Source organism: Engraulis encrasicolus, chromosome 15 (assembly GCF_034702125.1).
Source record: "Engraulis encrasicolus isolate BLACKSEA-1 chromosome 15, IST_EnEncr_1.0, whole genome shotgun sequence".
In the NCBI taxonomy this organism is placed as follows: Eukaryota; Metazoa; Chordata; class Actinopteri; order Clupeiformes; family Engraulidae; genus Engraulis; species Engraulis encrasicolus.
In genome coordinates this window covers 7,205,356-7,224,513 of record NC_085871.1, presented here as the reverse complement: position 1 = coordinate 7,224,513, position 19,158 = coordinate 7,205,356, and the positions used below count along the sequence as shown (strand labels likewise).

At 43.6% G+C, this 19,158-nt stretch overlaps 1 protein-coding gene across 3 annotated transcripts in view; it reads left to right on the top strand.

Moving 5' to 3' along the window:
- The window catches only part of gramd4a (GRAM domain containing 4a), a 47,071-nt gene extending 28,482 nt beyond the window's left edge, over window positions 1-18,589 (top strand). For 2 of the 3 annotated variants that reach the window (XM_063216919.1, XM_063216921.1), the window contains 17 exons: window positions 2,768-2,888; window positions 5,585-5,649; window positions 6,802-6,934; window positions 7,593-7,618; window positions 8,050-8,141; window positions 8,505-8,596; window positions 9,001-9,049; window positions 11,151-11,222; window positions 11,325-11,368; window positions 11,468-11,577; window positions 11,927-12,081; window positions 13,190-13,207; window positions 14,476-14,617; window positions 15,005-15,098; window positions 15,620-15,710; window positions 16,768-16,836; window positions 17,878-18,589. In XM_063216919.1, the coding sequence (XP_063072989.1) occupies window positions 2,768-2,888; window positions 5,585-5,649; window positions 6,802-6,934; window positions 7,593-7,618; window positions 8,050-8,141; window positions 8,505-8,596; window positions 9,001-9,049; window positions 11,151-11,222; window positions 11,325-11,368; window positions 11,468-11,577; window positions 11,927-12,081; window positions 13,190-13,207; window positions 14,476-14,617; window positions 15,005-15,098; window positions 15,620-15,710; window positions 16,768-16,836; window positions 17,878-17,976 (1,472 nt within the window). In that variant the 3' untranslated portion in view covers window positions 17,977-18,589. The remainder of the gene's footprint in view (window positions 1-2,767; window positions 2,889-5,584; window positions 5,650-6,801; window positions 6,935-7,592; window positions 7,619-8,049; window positions 8,142-8,504; window positions 8,597-9,000; window positions 9,050-11,150; window positions 11,223-11,324; window positions 11,369-11,467; window positions 11,578-11,926; window positions 12,082-13,189; window positions 13,208-14,475; window positions 14,618-15,004; window positions 15,099-15,619; window positions 15,711-16,767; window positions 16,837-17,877) is intronic. The other variant, XM_063216920.1, reaches the window with a different exon arrangement.
- The last annotated feature ends 569 nt before the right edge of the window (window positions 18,590-19,158 follow it).

The following is a 19,158-nucleotide window of genomic DNA, read 5'->3' as shown; positions in this document are numbered from 1 at the left end:
GCGCAGAGATGGCTACGCAGGACAGAGATTCTCGGCGCATCTCTGCTCCAGACGCCTTTCTCTTCACATTTGCACATTTATAACCGCCATATCCGAGCAATAGAATCCACAAATATGGACAGCACATTTCTTGACCTTATTGAGGAGTGATGGCCAAATCTTTCAGGTTAAAACATTTTTGCCGCTATTTTGTCTAGTCAGCGAAAGACGCGTTCACTTTTTAAAGCGTTATTTTTAGAACATAGGCTTAGGCCTAAATCACGTCTTGTATTTGCAGTAACAAAAGTCACACACCAACGTGATCATTCAGGACACATTTAGGCAAGGCCTACTACAGTACCAAGACTACAGGGCACTTATTTGCCATAGTTCTAATCAACTTTGTGTGCGCAATTCCAATGCATATTGCCTATGGGACATAAACACAAACATGGACATGGACGCAAGAGCCGCAAGACACCAGGCAAAGAGCCGCATGCGGCTCGAGAGCCACGGGTTAGCCACCTATGGAATAGACTATGGATAATACAACCGCCCCAGTAAAATGGCTTGTGATGTACAGTGTTAGGTGCTCTAGAGGAGAGCGAGGTTGGCCCCCGCTGGCATGACGGCTCACTTTTCCTTCCTGGCCCCTTTTGTATCGTCTGATTGGCCGCTGATGTCAGGGCTCCATTATTCATGACACTTAGCAGCGTAACAAAAGGGTGCTGCTGAGAAATCCCTGGCCTCCTCTGGCAACTACTATAGCCCCAGGGCCTGATGGGGGATGGAGTGGTGGTGTGGGTGGTTGGTGTGGGTGGTTGGTTGGAGTGGGTGGGTGGGTGGTTGGGCGGTATCATCTGACACAAGGAGTGATGTTGGAGGCATCCAGGCGAGGCGATGGTAGGTGAGGCGGGCTTTTGATCAAGCCGGGAGGTGAGGGGCGCCAAGGAGAACACCGCCGAGGCCTGTTACCCGCGTTTATCCATCTGTCAGGAGGAGTAGAGGGAGGGGAGAGTGATTATCGGACCTCCTGTACGGCTGGCCGTCGGCCGGGCCGGGCCGCCATACATTTGATCTGTCAAAACGAGAAAAAGGCCTGTGTGCAGTGTAGTGTGTGGGAAATACACTTCAGATCTTGGCGGTCATGTTTTTGAAACTAGCCCAGCCAGGCTTATGGTCTGGCAGGCTTTTTAGTGAGCTGTCATAACAATGGTCTTTTATGTAACAGGGGTACTGTAGTAAAGACAAGGGTGTTTTGTGCCTGGCTGATACGCTGTGCTGTGCTTTGCTTATGGGCCAGTTGTGGCCTAATGATTTAGAAGTCAGTCTTGGAATTGGAAGGTCTGTCAGTTCAAATTCTGTAGTGTCCATTGGCTGAAGTACCCTTGAGCAGGGTAACCTCACAATACTCTAGGCACTGTAAACCAATTGGCCTCGCCTTGCAATCCACATTTCCATCCACACACATTGTCTTGCACGTTACGTCCAGGACTGGTTTCCTCTGAGGAGATTGCTCATGTCACTAGACAGCATGACCAGTCAGTGAATTGGGGGGAGGATGGAGAGTTGACCCATGATTCATTATACTGCCCTACAAAGGCAAAGTGCAGTAACTGAGCCATCACTGAAACTGATAAAAGTCAATTTAGTTACAAGGCTTGGTATTAGGTTAGATATTGACGTAGCAATATCCCTAAAATGGGACAAATTTGGACTATGAGGCTTTGTCACAAGATAAACGAGGTGTAACTACGACCATTTTCAGTCTAAACTCAATTTAGACAAAATATGTAGTTACTGCACTTTGCCTTTGTACGACACTATATATGAGCAGAATACACGGTCAGACGTTAGCAATCGGGTAAATCAGATGCACATTTCGAACCTCAACACTCCTCCTCACTCCTCTCACCAGTACTCTTTTCTCAATTCGGCTGTTCTGGACCCTTTGTTGGAATGGAATTAGTGTGACTTGAGGGTATGGTGAGACCAGGCTTTATAAACCAATGGCCTGTACCTAAAATGAACTTTAAGTCGCTTAAGATAAATGCAGCAGCAAAGTGTAATGTAATGTAATGACCGGCCGTGCTGGGCTGTGTGTAGGGCCCGGATTAAGATGGCCCAGGGCCCCTAAGCTATAGGTTGCTGTTGCGCCCCACACAAGGCAAGTTTTAGGGAAAGAATCACCTAGACAGCATCATAATTACCGGTAGAAGCCAGGAATGAAGGATAACATGTCTGTCAACCGTGCAGAGGAGTTTTAATAAGATTTCAAACTGTACTTGACACCGCCGACAAGTTTTTCAATATCACATCTTGTCACGTTTCTGCTATTATAGATTTTTGGGGGTTTTTGAGTCAATTGGGGGGGGGGCCTGCCAGGATGGGTTCCCTTAAGCCTGGTTTATACTCGTCCGGCAACTGCAGCCTACTGTACGTACACAAACCAGCCACCATGCCCTCCTCTGCAGAGTTGAAACAACCCTTTGCAGAGCTGAACGTATGCTTCTCCAGGGCTGAATTGTCCATAATCTGCTTGTACGCTAGCGGACAGTGCAAGATCCTGATTGATCTGCCGCCCTTGAATTCTCACTGGGGAAAAAACGGCGCGCTCGCTTTTGCCCTGTGTATGCAGAGTTGACCGCTTTGAACTACGAGGACCCACCCCCCACTGACAGTTTTCTGGAAAGTCGTTGTTGTATGAGTAAAAAAGAGGCATTTAGACTGCCACCTTATCTAGCCTTGTGCATTAGGCCTAATCCATGTTGTGCTGTGTGTGTTGCAGAGGAGGAGCTGAGGAAGCTGAGGGAGGAGACCAATGTGGACACGCTGAAGCAGGAACTGGAGAAGGAGCGCGGCAAGAGGCTCGACCTGGAACAGAAGATGACCGAAGTGCTCAAGACCAGGTGGGCACTGAGCTACCAGCTAAAGACTGAGCTAACAGCTTCCCCCTCCCTCTTCTGGCTCTCTCTCATTTCTTGCATGCCCTGTGTTGCTGTCTCTGTCTCTGTCTCTGTCTCTGTCTCTCTCTCTCTCTCTCTCTCTCTCTCTCTCTCTCTCTCTCTCTCTCTCTCTCTCTCTCTCTCTCTCTCTCTCTCTCTCTCTCTCTCTCTCTCTCTGTTTCTCTGGCTAGCTAGCTAGTCCTCTCTTATCCTCAGTCAACCAGCATCTCTAGTTTGTTCAGTGCATCTATCTATCTATCTATCTATCTATCTATCTATCTATCTATCTATCTATCTATCTATCTATCTATCTATCTATCTATCTATCTATCTATCTATCTATCTATCTATCTATCTATCTATCTATCTATCTATCTATCTGAATACTTCTGACTATCAGGCCATTTATCCCCTCACATCATCATTGAAAAGCATTACCAGCCTCTCTAGTTAGCTCATTGCGTGTGTAAGCAAGCCTTGCCCCCACTGAGAGCCTCCGCCCAGCCCAGCCCTGCCCAACCCATTCCATCCTCCTGTGCTGTGACCCACAGCTTAGCACACCACCACCACCACCACCACCACCACCGCAGCAGCAGCAGCAGGCAGCCTGGACTGTGCTGGGCCAGCCGTCCGCACTCGGCTGCCCTTCACAGTTGACCCGCGAGTGTGCGCTGGGTTAAAAATAACCAGGCCACCGCATCCAGGCTGTACTGCTGGCACAGGCAGGGAGTTTCTGAAGGAGCCCCAGCGAGCAAGTGTGTCATCAGCCTGTCAGCGAGAGAGAGCGCATGCAGCCACTTGGGGCTTCGCTGCCGCAGATGCAGTACAGGGAAATAAAGAAGGAAGAGCGAGAGGCCCCGTATGTAGAAATCCAATCGCAGGGACGCTTCCGGCATACCAATGCAGAGTCAAGTATTGATTCAGAGACTGCTACATTTGAATAAGATGCTCGTTTGTCAGCAAACCAGGGGGGGAATTGTTGTCACTGTGAGGGTGGCAACAGTGCTGAAATGTAGATACAACACATCTTTTCCCCCTTTAAAGATGTTCCTAGAGTTTATTTTCATGTGTTAGCACCCCAAACCAGCTAATTTAAAGTGGAAACATTCACACATTTTATTCATTAAGACATTTGTATCCCGTATACAAATATTGGAGGCTTCCAAGACAAAAAAGGTGTAGCTCTGCTGTGTCTTTCTAGAGCAATTGCTCTAAGACAATGCTGTGGAGAAATTGGATAGCATTGAATATGTAAATTGTTCTGCATATTAATGTCCTCTCTTATTTGTTCTGTCCTGGGGGCTGTTACTCTTCATACTAGACTGTCAGGCAGTTAGCATCCTGTTTCTTGCTCATTTCTTGCCTAGGGTACTTTTTCGATCAAAGACATATTGAGGACAAGAACACAACATGACTTAGAGCTTCGATGTGTACGGGAGTTATGAAGTTTGATGGAGAATTTGTAGGACAGACAGAAAAGGGGCTTAGCACGCTCAGGATATATAAAGTTGCTCAGATGCTCATCTGCACCTGGTTGTTATATTTTCAGATATCTCAGAGCACCTCTGTTATTTCCTTCTTTTTTGGATTATGACAATTTGTGTTGGACACGTTTGTCTGCATTGTCAAGTGTGCTTCAAAGCAACGCTTAGCTATTAGCTCTTACATTGGAAGCCCTGAGGTGGGCTTTGCATGAGTGATTGTTTTGAATATTTTAGTGTTCATATCCAGCATTCACTCCACATGTCCTCAGAGGAGGTTGAGAAAGCCATATTGCTTGATGTCATGAAATTGTGATGTACTGTATAGCAACCGCAGCAGTATTTGTACGTTTTTTTGCGGGTTCAGCCTAACTCTGTCTTAATGACCATGCAAGCGCTGGCTGTGGGTATCCTCCATTTAAATCCACCTGTAGAATACGCTCCGCTTACTTCACCTATGATGTGCTATTGGTTGCAGAGCTTCCCTTAAAATACAATTAGGGGCCCTGCTATGGCCTAACGGTAGGGCACTGGGTTACTACTTTGGCGAGTCGACCCGGGTTCGATTCTGGCTATGGTCATTTGCCGATCCTCCCCCATCTCTCTCTCCCACTCTTCTCCTGTCACCATCTCCAACTGTCCTATCAAATAAAGGCAAAAAGCCCTGAAATTAGGTTAGGTTTAACTTTCTTGTGTGTTCCATTCACTTTGCCACAAACTTGCTGCCCCAGCAATAAGGCGATAAGGCAAATCTACTATAGCTGAATATAAAGGATGCCTGCCAGCATAGCTTGGCCTAGAGAGATTCCCTCCTAACATGTCAGGAGGATGGACTACTCGCTAGAATAATACCTCGGTTTTTAGCTTTTGTGGTAGCTCGTCTGCCTTCCAAACTGGAGAGTTATGGGCTGCTGTGATTTTGTGGGCTGGAGTCTGATTATGGACTGGGTATGATGATCTCAGCTTCCCTTGACGAATGTCAGTACTGTACATTTAATAGTAGCATCATACTATAAAGGGCCTATATAGTAGCCTACTATTATAGAACTATTAACACTTTGGAGTACTTTTGTATAAGAGATGTCTGCCCCTTGGTGCTGTCAAAGTCAGGCTCCAGCTACTAAAGACATGCAGTACTGGCACCTGATATGATGTTGGGTCTGTGTTGTTTCTCGTCAGGTTGGAAGACTCGCCTCCTCAGCCCCCTCGGAAACAACAACAGTCTCCCTCCACCAGCGAAATAGGTAAGATGGGTACCAGAGCGCTCGCGCTAGCTCTCTCTCTCTCTCTCTCTCTCTCTCTCTCTCTCTCTCTCTCTCTCTCTCTCTCTCTCTCTCTCTCGACAAGGCAAGTTTTTGCCTAATGTTGACACTTGCCAGGCAATGTTACCTAGAGTTGTATGTGTACCGTAGTTTGAACATTTTGACATACATATTGGACACTAGCTATCAGATGTACTGAAATACGTAGGAGATGACGTCTGCTGACGATTCCATCAATACATGATGCACCAATCGTCTTGTTTGCCAGCAGTATGGGCATTCATGGGTAAGAGGTTAGGGCGTCAGACTTGTAGCCCAAAGGGTGCCGGTTCAACTCCCGACCTGCCAGGCTGGTGGGGGGAGTAATTAACCAGTGCTCTCCCCCATCCTCCTCCATGACTGAGGTACCCTGAGCATGGTACCGTCCCACCGCACTGCTCCCTTGGGGTGCCATTGAGGGCTGCCCCCTTGCACGGGTGACACATACATGCAATTTCGTTGTGTGCATTGTGCAGTGTTCATTTGTGTGCTGTGTCACAATGACAATGTGAGTTGGAGTTTCCCAGTGGGATTTCACTTTCACTTCACAGTATGTATCATGCATCATCTTGTTCGAGGTGAAGCTAAAGGACCTGTGTGTGAGAGCACAAAGTACTTTAACAATGAGTCAGCCCTGAGTGTGAGTCAGTTTAATGAATAAGTTGGAATACAGTGATGGCCTACTTTTGAAGATTTTTTTAGTGTTGCTACGAAGGTGTGATTCAGGCAGAATGACGAAATGTCCTGATTTTGATAGATCCCCTGGATTAATGATCAGAGGGCAATGCTGTCTCCTGTTGCCCGAAATATACGCTTTTTCAAGCTAAAGTTTCCAACCCAGTGAAGCTCAAGTTATTTTAGGCCTCCCAAGTCAATTTGTGGAGCACCTCAACTAGGCCAGTTGGCCCCTTTTGTGCTAAAAGTGGTGAGCTTCTCTCGGAATGTGGAGCGTCTCTGAGCTTTCCCGCTTGACTTAGAAAAAGAAAAGAATGGCACACTGATGCACTTCTTCATTTCATGACATAAAGTGTGCATAACATGAGCTCGTATCCATTTGATTTCAGTCCAGTTTCATGTATGAATGTGCTCCCACAGAGAGACACAAAGATACTGTGTATACCCGCATGTACACGTGGCTGTATGACCGGTTTGGCATCTACATCGAGGACTTTCGATTTCAGCCGGAGGAGACGACTGTGGAGGCAGAAGAACCACTAAGTGCTAAAAGGTGAACTTACGGTTTGTTTCAAATCAGAAATAAATGCCAAAATGCGACTTCATTCTACAATTAAGCCTGTATAGGTTATGACTTACTGAGCCTCTCTTTGAAGGTTTGATGCTAAGCAGTAACCACAAAAGCTTGCTGGTTCAGTGCATTACATGTCCTGTCTGAACTGCCTCTGCAACATTCCTTTTGAGTTCAGGACTGGAGGACATGGGGTAATGTCTGTATGGTTGTTAGATAAAGCAGGTTCACTAGTTTATCTCAGCAGAAGGACTAATAAGCAATAGTAATAATGAATAATAGTAATTAGTAAGTATTTAACCCATTGTCTTTCCATTAGCATGGCAGTATTTTTACTGCATCCACCCACAGTATGACCTCTAGAGGAGGAGAGGTTACTGCTGTAGCAGGACGCTGCTGCAGACTTATCAGTCATTGCTGACCTCTGGTGGACGACAGCAGCTACTACAATGCAGGGGGATTTCCACCCAGGTCACGTTGCTTAGGCGCTGCCGTCTTAGTCATTACGATTGGGTGACTCACCAAGTGTAATGAGGAGTACACTCAGCCTCCGACGCTCTGTCGTAATGTCAGATTATGATTAGTATAATCATCTTGTCTTTGGTTATGTAATGACCTCCTTAATGTCCCCCATTTTCAGGTTAACTGAAAACATGAGGCGACTCAGTAAGTATTGTCATACACAAACATACATAGGAATCACATCACATTATTTCCATTTTTGTTTTGCTGTTATTACGTATGTTGCAGACACTAATAGACATTTGAGATAATACAGATTAAAGTTGCAGTCAGCAATACTATGCAGCATTCAATATGTCAACATTCAACAGAGTTTAGTTGTGACTAAGTGACTTCTTTTTGGCATTAGGAAGACGTATCATCAGTTCCTGTGTAATGTTGGATAAACTGCCTGCCACTATTTGCCAAAATTCAGCAGTTGACAGTTGATTTGGCATCCTTGATTGCAGCTGACTGTACCTTCAAACTACAGCTTAACTATTATGGCTACTGTAATGGAAACTACAAATTGAAAAAGCTATTTTGTGACTTTTGCACTGAATATTTATCAGCTAAATTTTTTATCTTTTGCTCAGAACGAGGCGCCAGACCTGTCACAAACTTCATGAGGAACCTCTCCGCCTTATCCAACTGGCATTCTGTCTACACGTCAGCGATTGCCTTCATTGTGAGTAGGCCTACCAACTACATCCCAATGTGCAGTATTTAACAAGCAGGTGTTACCTTAATTTTAATGACTTTCATGACTTTCTCAGGTGACCACATCCTTTGAATCCCTCCTTTTTTAGCAAAAAAAGTTTGATGAAATTTAGAAAAAGAGGGTCTGTACCATATAGCATTTTCAGTTGATGTGACTGAAACATGCAGTGCAGAATATGCACATGCGTGCCATGTATATTTTATGTAGATACACTATATGCTAACTTATTCATCTGCTCTCTCTCTCTCTCTCTCTCTCTCTCTCTCTCTCTCTCTCTCTCTCTCTCTCTCTCTCTCTCTCTCTCTCTCTCTCTCTCTCTCTCTCTCTCAGATCTACATGAATGCAGCATGGCATGGCTGGGCCATTCCCATGTTTCTGTTTTTAGCCATTTTGAGGTTGTCCTTGAATTACCTCATCGCAAGGTAAAGCACAGAAATCCACATGTCAATACAAAAAAACAGCATGGGCACTAAAACATGCAAGTTGTATAGCCATTTCTACCTTTTACGTTTCAAATAGAAATGTTCCTATGCATTTCATTACAGCCAGGTTAGGCATAGGCAAGGTTATTGCTTTTCTAGTTCTGTTTTGTAACTGAATCTTACATAAGATGCTATTATCCGTTATGTGTGCTCTAAAGAGAATTTTTGCGGACTGATGTGGGTGGTGTGGGGGTGTCCGTCATGGGTATCTCAGTGCAAAAGTAAAGCAATGCATGCACACTGAAAGAGCCTTGTTATCTGCCACCCACAGGCTTATTTACACAAGGGATGCTGTAGTTTGTGTGTGTTGTTATTATAAAAACCCTTTTATGTGTACATTTTAGAGGCTGGAGGATTCAATGGAGCATCGTGCCTGAAGTCACAGAGCCTGAGGTATAAAAATGATTTACATAAGTAACGTTTCCTCATAAGTAAGGCTTCTTTGTAAGGCAACAGGCGCCTGCAGAAATTATGCAACTGTTGCTGCGCTTGGAGGTCACGACATGCACTTCCCTAGCGAGCGTGGGTGAAGGACATGCTAATACGTCTGCATAGGCCTCTAGCTACAGTAGAGGCCCTCCTGCCCTCAACTATTCCTTGGGTGGACTATGTGTATTGTGTACATGCAGCAATAGCAGCAGAAGAATAGTACTGCCTTTCTGGTAATAGCATGAAGTATACTTCATCTCTACTATTTATCTAACTGCCCCAGTAACTGCAGATGGAAATTATCTTAATAATAATTTGGTACAAATTGTCTTTTTACTTTTGTAGCTAATGAACTTTGTGCATGGCCCCTGTCACAATAAGCTAAACTAGACTGCCTGTGCAGTCGCCTTCGACTGCTTAAGGTATATCCCCGAAACGCGACGCTTCCAGTCCCCAATCATTCCTACCACTCCCGTCCACCTTTTCATGAACGTTTATGATAAGTACAAAATATAAAATAAATATATTTAATATCTATACATAGATCAATGACGTGCATAGGCTTAAAACCAAATGACTATTGTGAAAATGAAGGAAAAAATGGGGCAAATGGTAACACTGTTTTAATGGTTCACTATTACAGTGGATATACCACATTAGGTACAGTGTAATAACCAGTGTAACAATATTTAATACCACGTCATACCAGTGTGACACCATGTACCAATTTTGTACTTATATCATGTAGGCTATTTGTGTGTAAGTGGTATTACATGGTATTGCATATGTGTACACTGGTATTACACTAGTATTACATGGTAGGCCTATTACATATTGTTACACTGGTTATTACACTGTACCTGGTATTGCCTATTTTTACACTGGTATTACACTAGTATTACATGGTATTAAATATTGTTACACTGGTTATTACACTGTAGGCCTACCTGATATGGTAGATTCACTGAAATGGTGAACCATTAAATTAAGGAGTTACCGGGCAAATCAATCCACCCAGTCAGAAGTTATGGGCCAAATAAAAATTCCACCATTTTGAAAGTGTTGACCTCCAAACTCGAATCAGTTCATGAACCTACCCTGCAGCATTCACACACCAAATCTGGGACAAATCCATCCACCCGGTCAGAAGTAATGGGCCAAACAAAAATTCGGCCATCTTGAAATTGTTGACCTCCAAACTCGAATCAGTTCATGAACCTACCCTAGAACATTCACACACCAAATCTGGGACAAATCCATCCACCCGGTCAGAAGTTATGGACCAAACAAAAATTCGGCCATCTTGAATTCGGCCATCTTGAAAGTGTTAACCTCCAAACTGTAATCAGTTCATGAACCCACCCTAGAGCATTCACACACCAAATCTGGGACAAATCCATCCACCCGGTCAGAAGTATTGGGCCAAACAAAAATTCGGCCATCTTGAATTCGGCCATCATGAAATTGTTGACCTCCAAACTCGAATCAGTTCATGAACCTACCCTAGAACATTCACACACCAAATCTGGGACAAATCCATCAACCCGGTCAGAAGTTATGGACCAAACAAAAATTCGGCCATCTTGAATTCGGCCATCTTGAAAGTGTTAACCTCCAAACTCTAATCAGTTCATGAACCCACCCTAGAGCATTCACACACCAAATCAGGGACAAATCCATCGACCCGGTCAGAAGTCATGGGCCAAACAAAAATTCGGCCATCTTGAATTCGGCCATCTTGAAATTGTTGACCTCCAAACTCGAATCAGTTCATGAACCTGCCCTAGAGCATTCACACACCAAATATGGGACAAATCCAAACATCCGTTCAAAAGTTATCGCGTTAACACGAAAGACCTTACGCGGCGGCGGACGCGGCGGACGCGGCGGACGCGGCGGACGCGGCGGCGGCGGTGCACGCAAAACCATTACATCCCCGACGCTCCGCGTTTCGGGGATATAATTACTCCCTGTCTAATAATGGTCAAATGTACTGTAAACTACTGCCTGTATGGCAATGGCTTGGTTTGTGTTGTTTAATGATTCATCTTCATTTCTCCTACAGGAACCTTCAAAGGAAGATCTAACTGTGTCTGAGAAGTTCCAGTTGGTTCTTGATGTTGCACAAAAAGCACAGGTGTAGTATTTGCTATGGACCATGTCGGCAAGGCGAATTGTCAAATAATATAATTTTGTTTGGATAAAAGCGTCTGTAATGTTATGTTTTCTTCCTTTTCAGAACCTTTTTGGAAAGATGGCAGATGTTTTAGAGAAAATTAAAAAGTAAGTACTAGCAGTTTGATTTCCTCTTATGTCTATGTTGGTCTGTGTTATGTAAAATGATGCTATAGTGGGTGTACATTGTGTGCATGTGTGTTGCAGCTTGTTCATGTGGGTGCAGCCAGAGATCACCCAGAAGCTGTACATCGCCCTGTGGGTGGCCTTCATCTCCTCCTGCCTCCTGCCATACAAACTCGTGGGCTTCCTCCTCGGTAAGACTGCTCTCTCTCTCTCTCTCTCTCTCTCTCTCTCTCTCTCTCTCTCTCTCTCTCTCTCTCTCTCTCTCTCACACTCACACTCACACTCACACTCACACTCACACACATACACACACACACACACACTCTCCACAGGTAATCCCAACCACATTCTGTGGGGGCAGCCAGTGACCAGACATTTATCATGCAAACTTCACTGATTAAAACTGATTTCACCATCAACAATAAGTCACTGCCCATGGCCATAACATGCGTATAGCACCACATAACAAATGTTCACTTTTGGCTGCAGCCATATCTATCTAGAGCCTGTGCATTGATCCGGCCCTGCCTCTCCCAACAGGGTTGTATGCGGGCATCAAGTTCTTCATCATCGACTTCATCTTCAAGAGTTGCCCCAAGCTGAGGGACAAGTACGACACGCCTCGCATCGTGTGGAACAACCTCCCCACGGACCCCCAGCTGAAGGAGCGCACCAACGCCACCGTCTCTCGACGGGTGAGTTCAGAACTCTCAGGTGGCCAGGTATTGGAAGATGGGTAACACTTAACGTGACGCCTGTGTCATACGCATGACATTACAGTGTCATACCAATGTCGTGATGCAGTCATGAACGTGTCATATACATGATGTCATTGTCATAAGCATTTTATGACTTTGTCATTAAGTGACATTTGGTTATGGTGAAGACTATGCCAACTTTTCATGAGCATAAAACATTCATGACATTGACATCATTTTATGGCTTGTGTATGACTGTGTCATGACACTATTTTGACACTGTTATGACACTGTTGTTTCATGCGTGTTACCGGAAGATGTCATAGCCATAGTTGGTCCCACCAATATGGAGAGTCATAAGCAACATATTAATATCATGGTGGAAACGGTAATCATTTTGGAAACACCCCCAATTAATTGCTATCTTGTTACTTGAAGTAGTATCGCCAAACTAAGAGAATGACTGAAAGAACTGCAGAAAAAAACTCAATTGTTTAACTGAAAGCAAGGTCTAAAATGAGCTTATTTCCAGAAATGGTACCATATCGCTTTAAAGGAACAGACCACGCTTTTTTGATTTTCACATATTGACAGTATTTCCCAGCATTATTCATGAAAATACATATCATTTCCTTTTGTGTTTTCACTACTTAGATTCATTGTATCACAATTATTAGCATAGGTTAGCATAATCACTGGAAGTAACTGGTAACTTTAGCATCAAGCCACAAGTGATCACTGGACGTAATTAAATTGTCGTTTTACACGTGAAATTTTATATTCATTTTAAAGTGGTTTATAAATACATTTGATGATGTTTTATTTTGTACCATAGACTTGCATTGCTATGCTTAATTTGGCTATACTGTTAAACGAGGCAATGCAAACACATAGACAAAAATGATATGCACATTCATGAATAATGCTTGGAAATACTGCAAATATGTGAAAATCAAAAAAGGGTGGTCTATTCCTTTAAGCCTCAATTGTCTGGTCCTTTCTGAAACGTAAATGATCCCCTCGCCCCTACACCCATCTCTATGGCCCCAGAGCTTGTTCGCTCGAGTGACTGTCACACGTGTGTTCTGTTGTCTCTCTCTCTCAGCTGTCTACTTCGGAAAAGGTAGGGACTCAGGTGTGCCTCTCTTCAGTCCAGTAGTGCCTGTGCCTGAGTGTGTGCAAGCGGCTGACCCAACGTTGTGTGCGCGTGTGTGTGTGTGTGTGTGTGTGTGCGTTTGTGTGTGTGTGTGTGTGACTGGATAGAGACACACCCCCTGTGACTTGGACAGTGTATGTGTGCGTGCAAATGGACAACAGTATCTCACTTTTGCTGGTTATTCTGCATAGTACACGTTCTGTGAAAAGTTTACCCACATATTTAAATCACGTATACAATAGACAATAGACTGTAGGCCTACTGTCTTGACTTTTTTTTAATGGGGATATTTTTCGACTTCAAAGAGGTGGGTAGGTTTCATGGAGGAAAGTTACTGCCTTATATTGATTCCTGTACACATATCGCAGGTGATTTTGGCAATGACATTTTCATGCCTGGCTGAAGAGCTATGCTCTTGAAAATCACCTGGTTTTGTGTATAGCGGGAACAAAATATGTGGCATGCTTGTGCTCTCTGAAGCCAGATTGAACACCAGTGAAAGTCAGCAAACGTGAGATCTGTGCGTCCATTTGCATCCAAACAAACTTTACGTGCAATTGATTGAAGATTTGCCTCCGCAGTGAAATGTGGAACGGTCTCAAATGAAATGCACCCAGCCAGTGCTTTATCTGTATACCTTACAGTGCATTAGCGTTGTTTTCCCCTTTTCTACTTTAGGTTTTCTAGTTTAGGCTTCCCCCTTACTAGTTTATTTTTAGTGTGTAGCGATTCATCAGATATATGCACAGTATACGAGTCTTACTGGGTTTATTAGGAGGAATCAATGGGCATTAACTGAGGAAGTAAACAAAGCCAGCAGGTAAATGAGCTTGAGCATGAGTATCTAGCATCAAGGCATGGCCACCTATTTGCACCCTCAAAATTCCAGCTGACTAACAGTCATTTTGAATGCATTTAGGGAACATAGCACTGGCACAGAACATGATACTGATTCAGTTTTTCCTCTGTCTCTATTTTTGTCTTTTTTTTCTTCAAACATCACACTTTGCTATAGAGAAACACAAACACACATAATATACACATGTACTAAAATAACTAACATGTCTCTCTTACACTTCTGTCAATTGTGAGGAATTTCGCTGGAAGGCTGGCTCTTTTATGTTGGTGTCTGAGCTTAAAAGGGCGCTATGAGTAAATGTTTGATGAGGATGTTGGCTGAGTTCTCATTATTGTCCCGCTCCACGTTTCCTAAGGGCTGTTGCGTCTTCTTCCAGGTTCAGCCCGTGGTTTCTCGGAGTAGCCTAGCAGCGGCCCCCTGTGGTGCCCCCTGTGAGGAGACCATCCGCTTGCACAACCTGAAGAAGGGGGCCTTCCACGAGGTCTTCTCCCTGCCAGAGATTGAGCGGCCCTTACCAGGTGCCTGATTAAAAAATACAGACTGCTGTAAGATGTTGCCATGGCAGAATGTACATAAGCACGATTCTGGCATACCCATACTCTACATCTGTTCCATACCCCTCAAGAGTAATAAAGGGACCACTAAAATAATACATCCGAGAGATTGAGAGCGTTGAAAAACTAATCGCTTAGTGGAATGTGATTTCATAGTAGTGTGATTGTTGTTTTGTGTGGATTTGGTGTTCCCTTTATTGTTTTTGAGTGGTACAAATGCCTGGTTTGGCATGGCCTTGCACTGTTTTAAGACGGACACACTTTATGGACCCTTGATATATTGAGTCTAGCCTAAGTCGAGATTAGAGATGATGTTTCTGTATGTTTAAGATCTTGTGTTTTTGTTAACAGTGTGTGAAAATGGTTGGAGGTGCTGCTTAATCAACAGGGACCGGAAGATGCCCACAGACTACATCCGGAATGGGGTCCTATTTGTCACAGAAAAGTGAGTGTCCTGCTGTGCTTGGATAGAAACTTGTAGCTCAGAAGCATAGAGAGGATACCATTGAAAACACATTTCTTTTTCAAGATTTAGTTTGTAGTCCTTTTCAGGGGTATTTGTGAATTTCATTGTGGAAAATGAAAATCTGTTAGTGCTGTCACTGTTCCTTCCTTCCTTCCTTCCTTCCTTCCTTCCTTCCTTCCTTCCTTCCTTCCTTCCTTCCTTCCTTCCTTCCTTCCTTCCTTCCTTCCTTCCTTCCTTCCTTCATATGTGTCCTCATGTTTCGGCTGTAGTTACTGTCTGCGGATGTGGATGTGAAAAATACAAATACTAGTACAGAAAACCAAAGCTAAGAGATTTGTATAGAGCCACTGGTATTGCAGAAGCTGCCATTTTACAGGTATGAATGTAAAATGTGAAAAGACACTCACAAATCAATAGCAGTACTGTGTGTAGACATGTCTTTGGTATTCCTGTACATATATCAGAGTGTGCGCACATTGACCTGTTTTCATTTGCTCTAGCTACCTGTGCTTTGAGAGCTCAAGTTCAAAGGCGGGCTCTTCAAAGAAGAACAAAGTCATCAAGCTCGACGAGATCACCGACATTCAGAAGGTAGGTCCATATAGGCTCCGCCTCTTACCTCAGTGCCAAAGCCTTTCTGGAGGGAGATTCCAGTCTTCAGATGTTGCATAATGTCTTTTGGTCCCTTCGAAGGAAGACCAAATCATTTGATTTCATGGAAACCTGAAGGGAAAGGCTAAAGGCTACCATATTTCCATCAAATATCACTGCCAAATACTTCTTTATGAGGTCCTTTTTAAAGGGACAGTCCATGATTTTGACATATTTCCAGTATTTCCAAGCAATATTCATGAATGTGCATATATTTTTCTTCTCAGTGTTTTTAGTACTTAGATTTATTGGTATCAGAATTATTAGCATAGCTTAGCATAATCACTGGAAGTAAATGGGAGCTTTAGCATCAAGCCACAAGTGATCACAGGACAGGATTTAATAGCTGTTTTACACTCTGGTGAATTTTAATTTATACGTACATTTGATGTTTTGTTTGTTCCAATAGACTTGCATTGCTACGCTTAATTTGGCTATATTGACTAACTAGGCAATGCAAACACATGGACAAAAATATACACATTTATGAATAATGCTTGGAAATACTGCAAATATGTGAAAATAAAAAGGTGAACTGTTCCTTAAAAAAAAAAACTAAAGGGTTTTTTCATCATAGAACAAAATTAATTTTGTACATTTTCATTCATTATTTTATGTTCAGACTTGCAGTCTGTTTTTGTCAAAGGACCAACAACAACTTTGCCAACAACCACTGTCTTAAATTATGTGTCACGCACTCGTTATGTGTTAAAGTAGAAATGAAATGACAGAAATGACGAGAAATATATTTTGTTTATATTTGTTTTCATTTAATGACAGGTTAACTATACAAAGAGTAAAGCCACACTGAGCTTTGACTTCAACTTTGGTTAAAATGTTGTCATAAAGCAGTGCAGTGTGCCTCCATTTGTGACGGTAACGTTTTACAGTCTTTGAGCGCCTCCACAGGTTAACATTGTTTTTCTTAATGTAACAAAGTGTGTCAGAGGTTTCAGGCATTCGGTAACTGAATTATGACTTTATTGTCTCTCCGCAGTACAAAGTCCTTTCTGTTTTGCCCGGCTCTGGGATGGGGATTTCCATAGCCACTCCCTCTACTCAGAAGGTATGAAAAACAGCAGCAGGGTGTGCCTCATAAACAGAGAAACTTGTTTTTATTGTTGTTGACAGCACATTCCTTATAACCTTCCTTCTTTGTAATTCTATCCTATTTGACTGACCTTTTGCCTTTCTCTCTGTGTGTCGACCTGTCTCACAAACAGCACTTATTTTTATTGCACATTCTTTGGCATTTTCACACCTAGACCTCTTTAAATGAACCAAACTCAGTCCTCTAGTGCAAAAGGAAAGTTTTAGATTTTAAATGTAACCTATTTCATGTTTGTGTGTGCTCCGGAGGCTGAGATATTTAGGATTTAATAGGCAGAGGGCACCCTTTCCCAAAAAGGGCTTAGGACAACATGAGTTAAGTGAACCGAACTCAATCCTCTTTAAGTGGACCAAAAGTGAAATGACAGCAAAAGGACTCAGTTCTGTTTTTGTTCATTTTGTGAGTGTATTATAAAAAGACCCAGCCGATCTTTCTGGTCCTGCTGGGCTTTTATGATATGTCGGTCTACTTTTTAATCACACCCCGTCCTCTAGAGCCTTCCTTAAGTGATTACACCAAGTCACAAGCGTAACTTGTCAGAGCTCATAAGCGAACCGTACTGAGACCAGGGGCCTATACTACAAAGCTGGTTCAGGATAAGTTAAGGTTAAGTTAAGAGGTAAATCGTCTAATAGAAGAACCTGGAGTCCTCATTTTCTTAAGAAAAGCTCTTGTATTAGATGATTAACCTCTCAACTTACCGGTAATCTTAACATGTCCTGAACCAGCTTTGTAGTATAGGCCCCTGGTCAATAAAGGTCTCAGTACGATTCACTTCCAAGAGGTCTGGGTACACTTTGAAGCGTTCACATAATATGCACAGAAAATGCTGAGTCACAGGTCTGAGTTCACTTAAACGGCTGAAAAGTACCAGGTGTGAAATCCCTACACATTTTCTAACTACTTGGTAAATATTTTATGCATGTGCTCATTTGTCTAATAGTTTGCCTTTCTGTGTGTGTTTGTCTTTCTGTCTGTGTGTTGTCTTTCCCTCAGCCCTTAGTGTTTGGTGCCATGGTTCACAGGGATGAGGCGTTTGAGGCGATCTTTACCCAGTACATGAAGATTATGACCACAGCTACCCCCGATACCTAGCGCTGTCTAGAAGAATGAAGAGGAGGGCAGCCAGGTGCCAACGGGCACTGCTGCGACTGTGCCACCCTCCACTGGGCGTGTGGGACGGGTCCAAGTCCAGTCAGAACACTGCGCACCCTCAGCTCCCTCGTCTCTCTCACTGCGCCAACTAAGGCTCAGGGCTGTAGCACACCATGCTGGTCTCTGTCTCTCTATTTCTTTTTCTCTCTCTGTGTCTCTCTGACATTCTCTCTCTCCCTCTCTTTCTCTCTCTCTTTCTCTCTCTCTCTTCCTCTCTCTCTCCCCCTAACTGTCACCTGGCCATGCCAAGCTGTTATGCCCTTCAATACTGGGAGAGAAATCAGACTTTGCATCGGGTCATGGAGCACATTCCTTTTCTGATGTTGTTGTGTGTGCGTGTTTGTGCGCGTGCGTGTAACCATGTCTCTGTCAACTGGACTGGGCAGACAGGTTCTTTTTTTAAAAAAAAGAAAAAAAAGCACTGACATTTCAAAATGGTGGGACGGAGGCTGGATCTCCTGACCTGCTGAAATTAGTTTCCCTTTCACTTTAAAGCATTGCAAGGATACATGAGTCACAGAAGTGTGTGCGTGTGCGCGTGCGCGTGCGTGCGTGCGTGCGTGCGTGCGTGCGTGTGTAGTACATGCGTGTGTGTGTGTGCCTGCCCGCCTGTGTCTATGTGTGAGCTCGTGAGTGAGTGAGAATGCATTAATTTCCCCCCAGTATGTGGTTTGGTCTCAGTATTAAGTACTGCTGGTGTTGCACGGGGATTAGAGGGTGGTTATAATTACATTGGGGACAAAAAAAACTAACAAAATGTGGAAACGACAAAACAAAAGTGAAGCCTTTTTGTATGTTTACATTGTTGCTGTGTATGCGCGCGCTATGCTACTGTAGAGCGCATGACGGCAGCAATGTGCTTCAGGTGTCTTTTTAATGTCAGAATAATTTCAGACTTCCACCCAGCCAGCTCAGTTCATGGAGGGCTGTGTAGTTATATTGCAGGTATGAAGTCATTACAATGCCTTTTTTTCTTTTGAACCATCAGTATTTTGTTGTTGTTTTCTTGTTCTTTTTTTGTGTTTTGAAGCATCTGGATGTAGTGAGCATGTCAGCAGACATGTCCAAGATGGTGGCATACGTGTTCAAGATGGTGGCATCTGCCAACATTATGCGTATGCA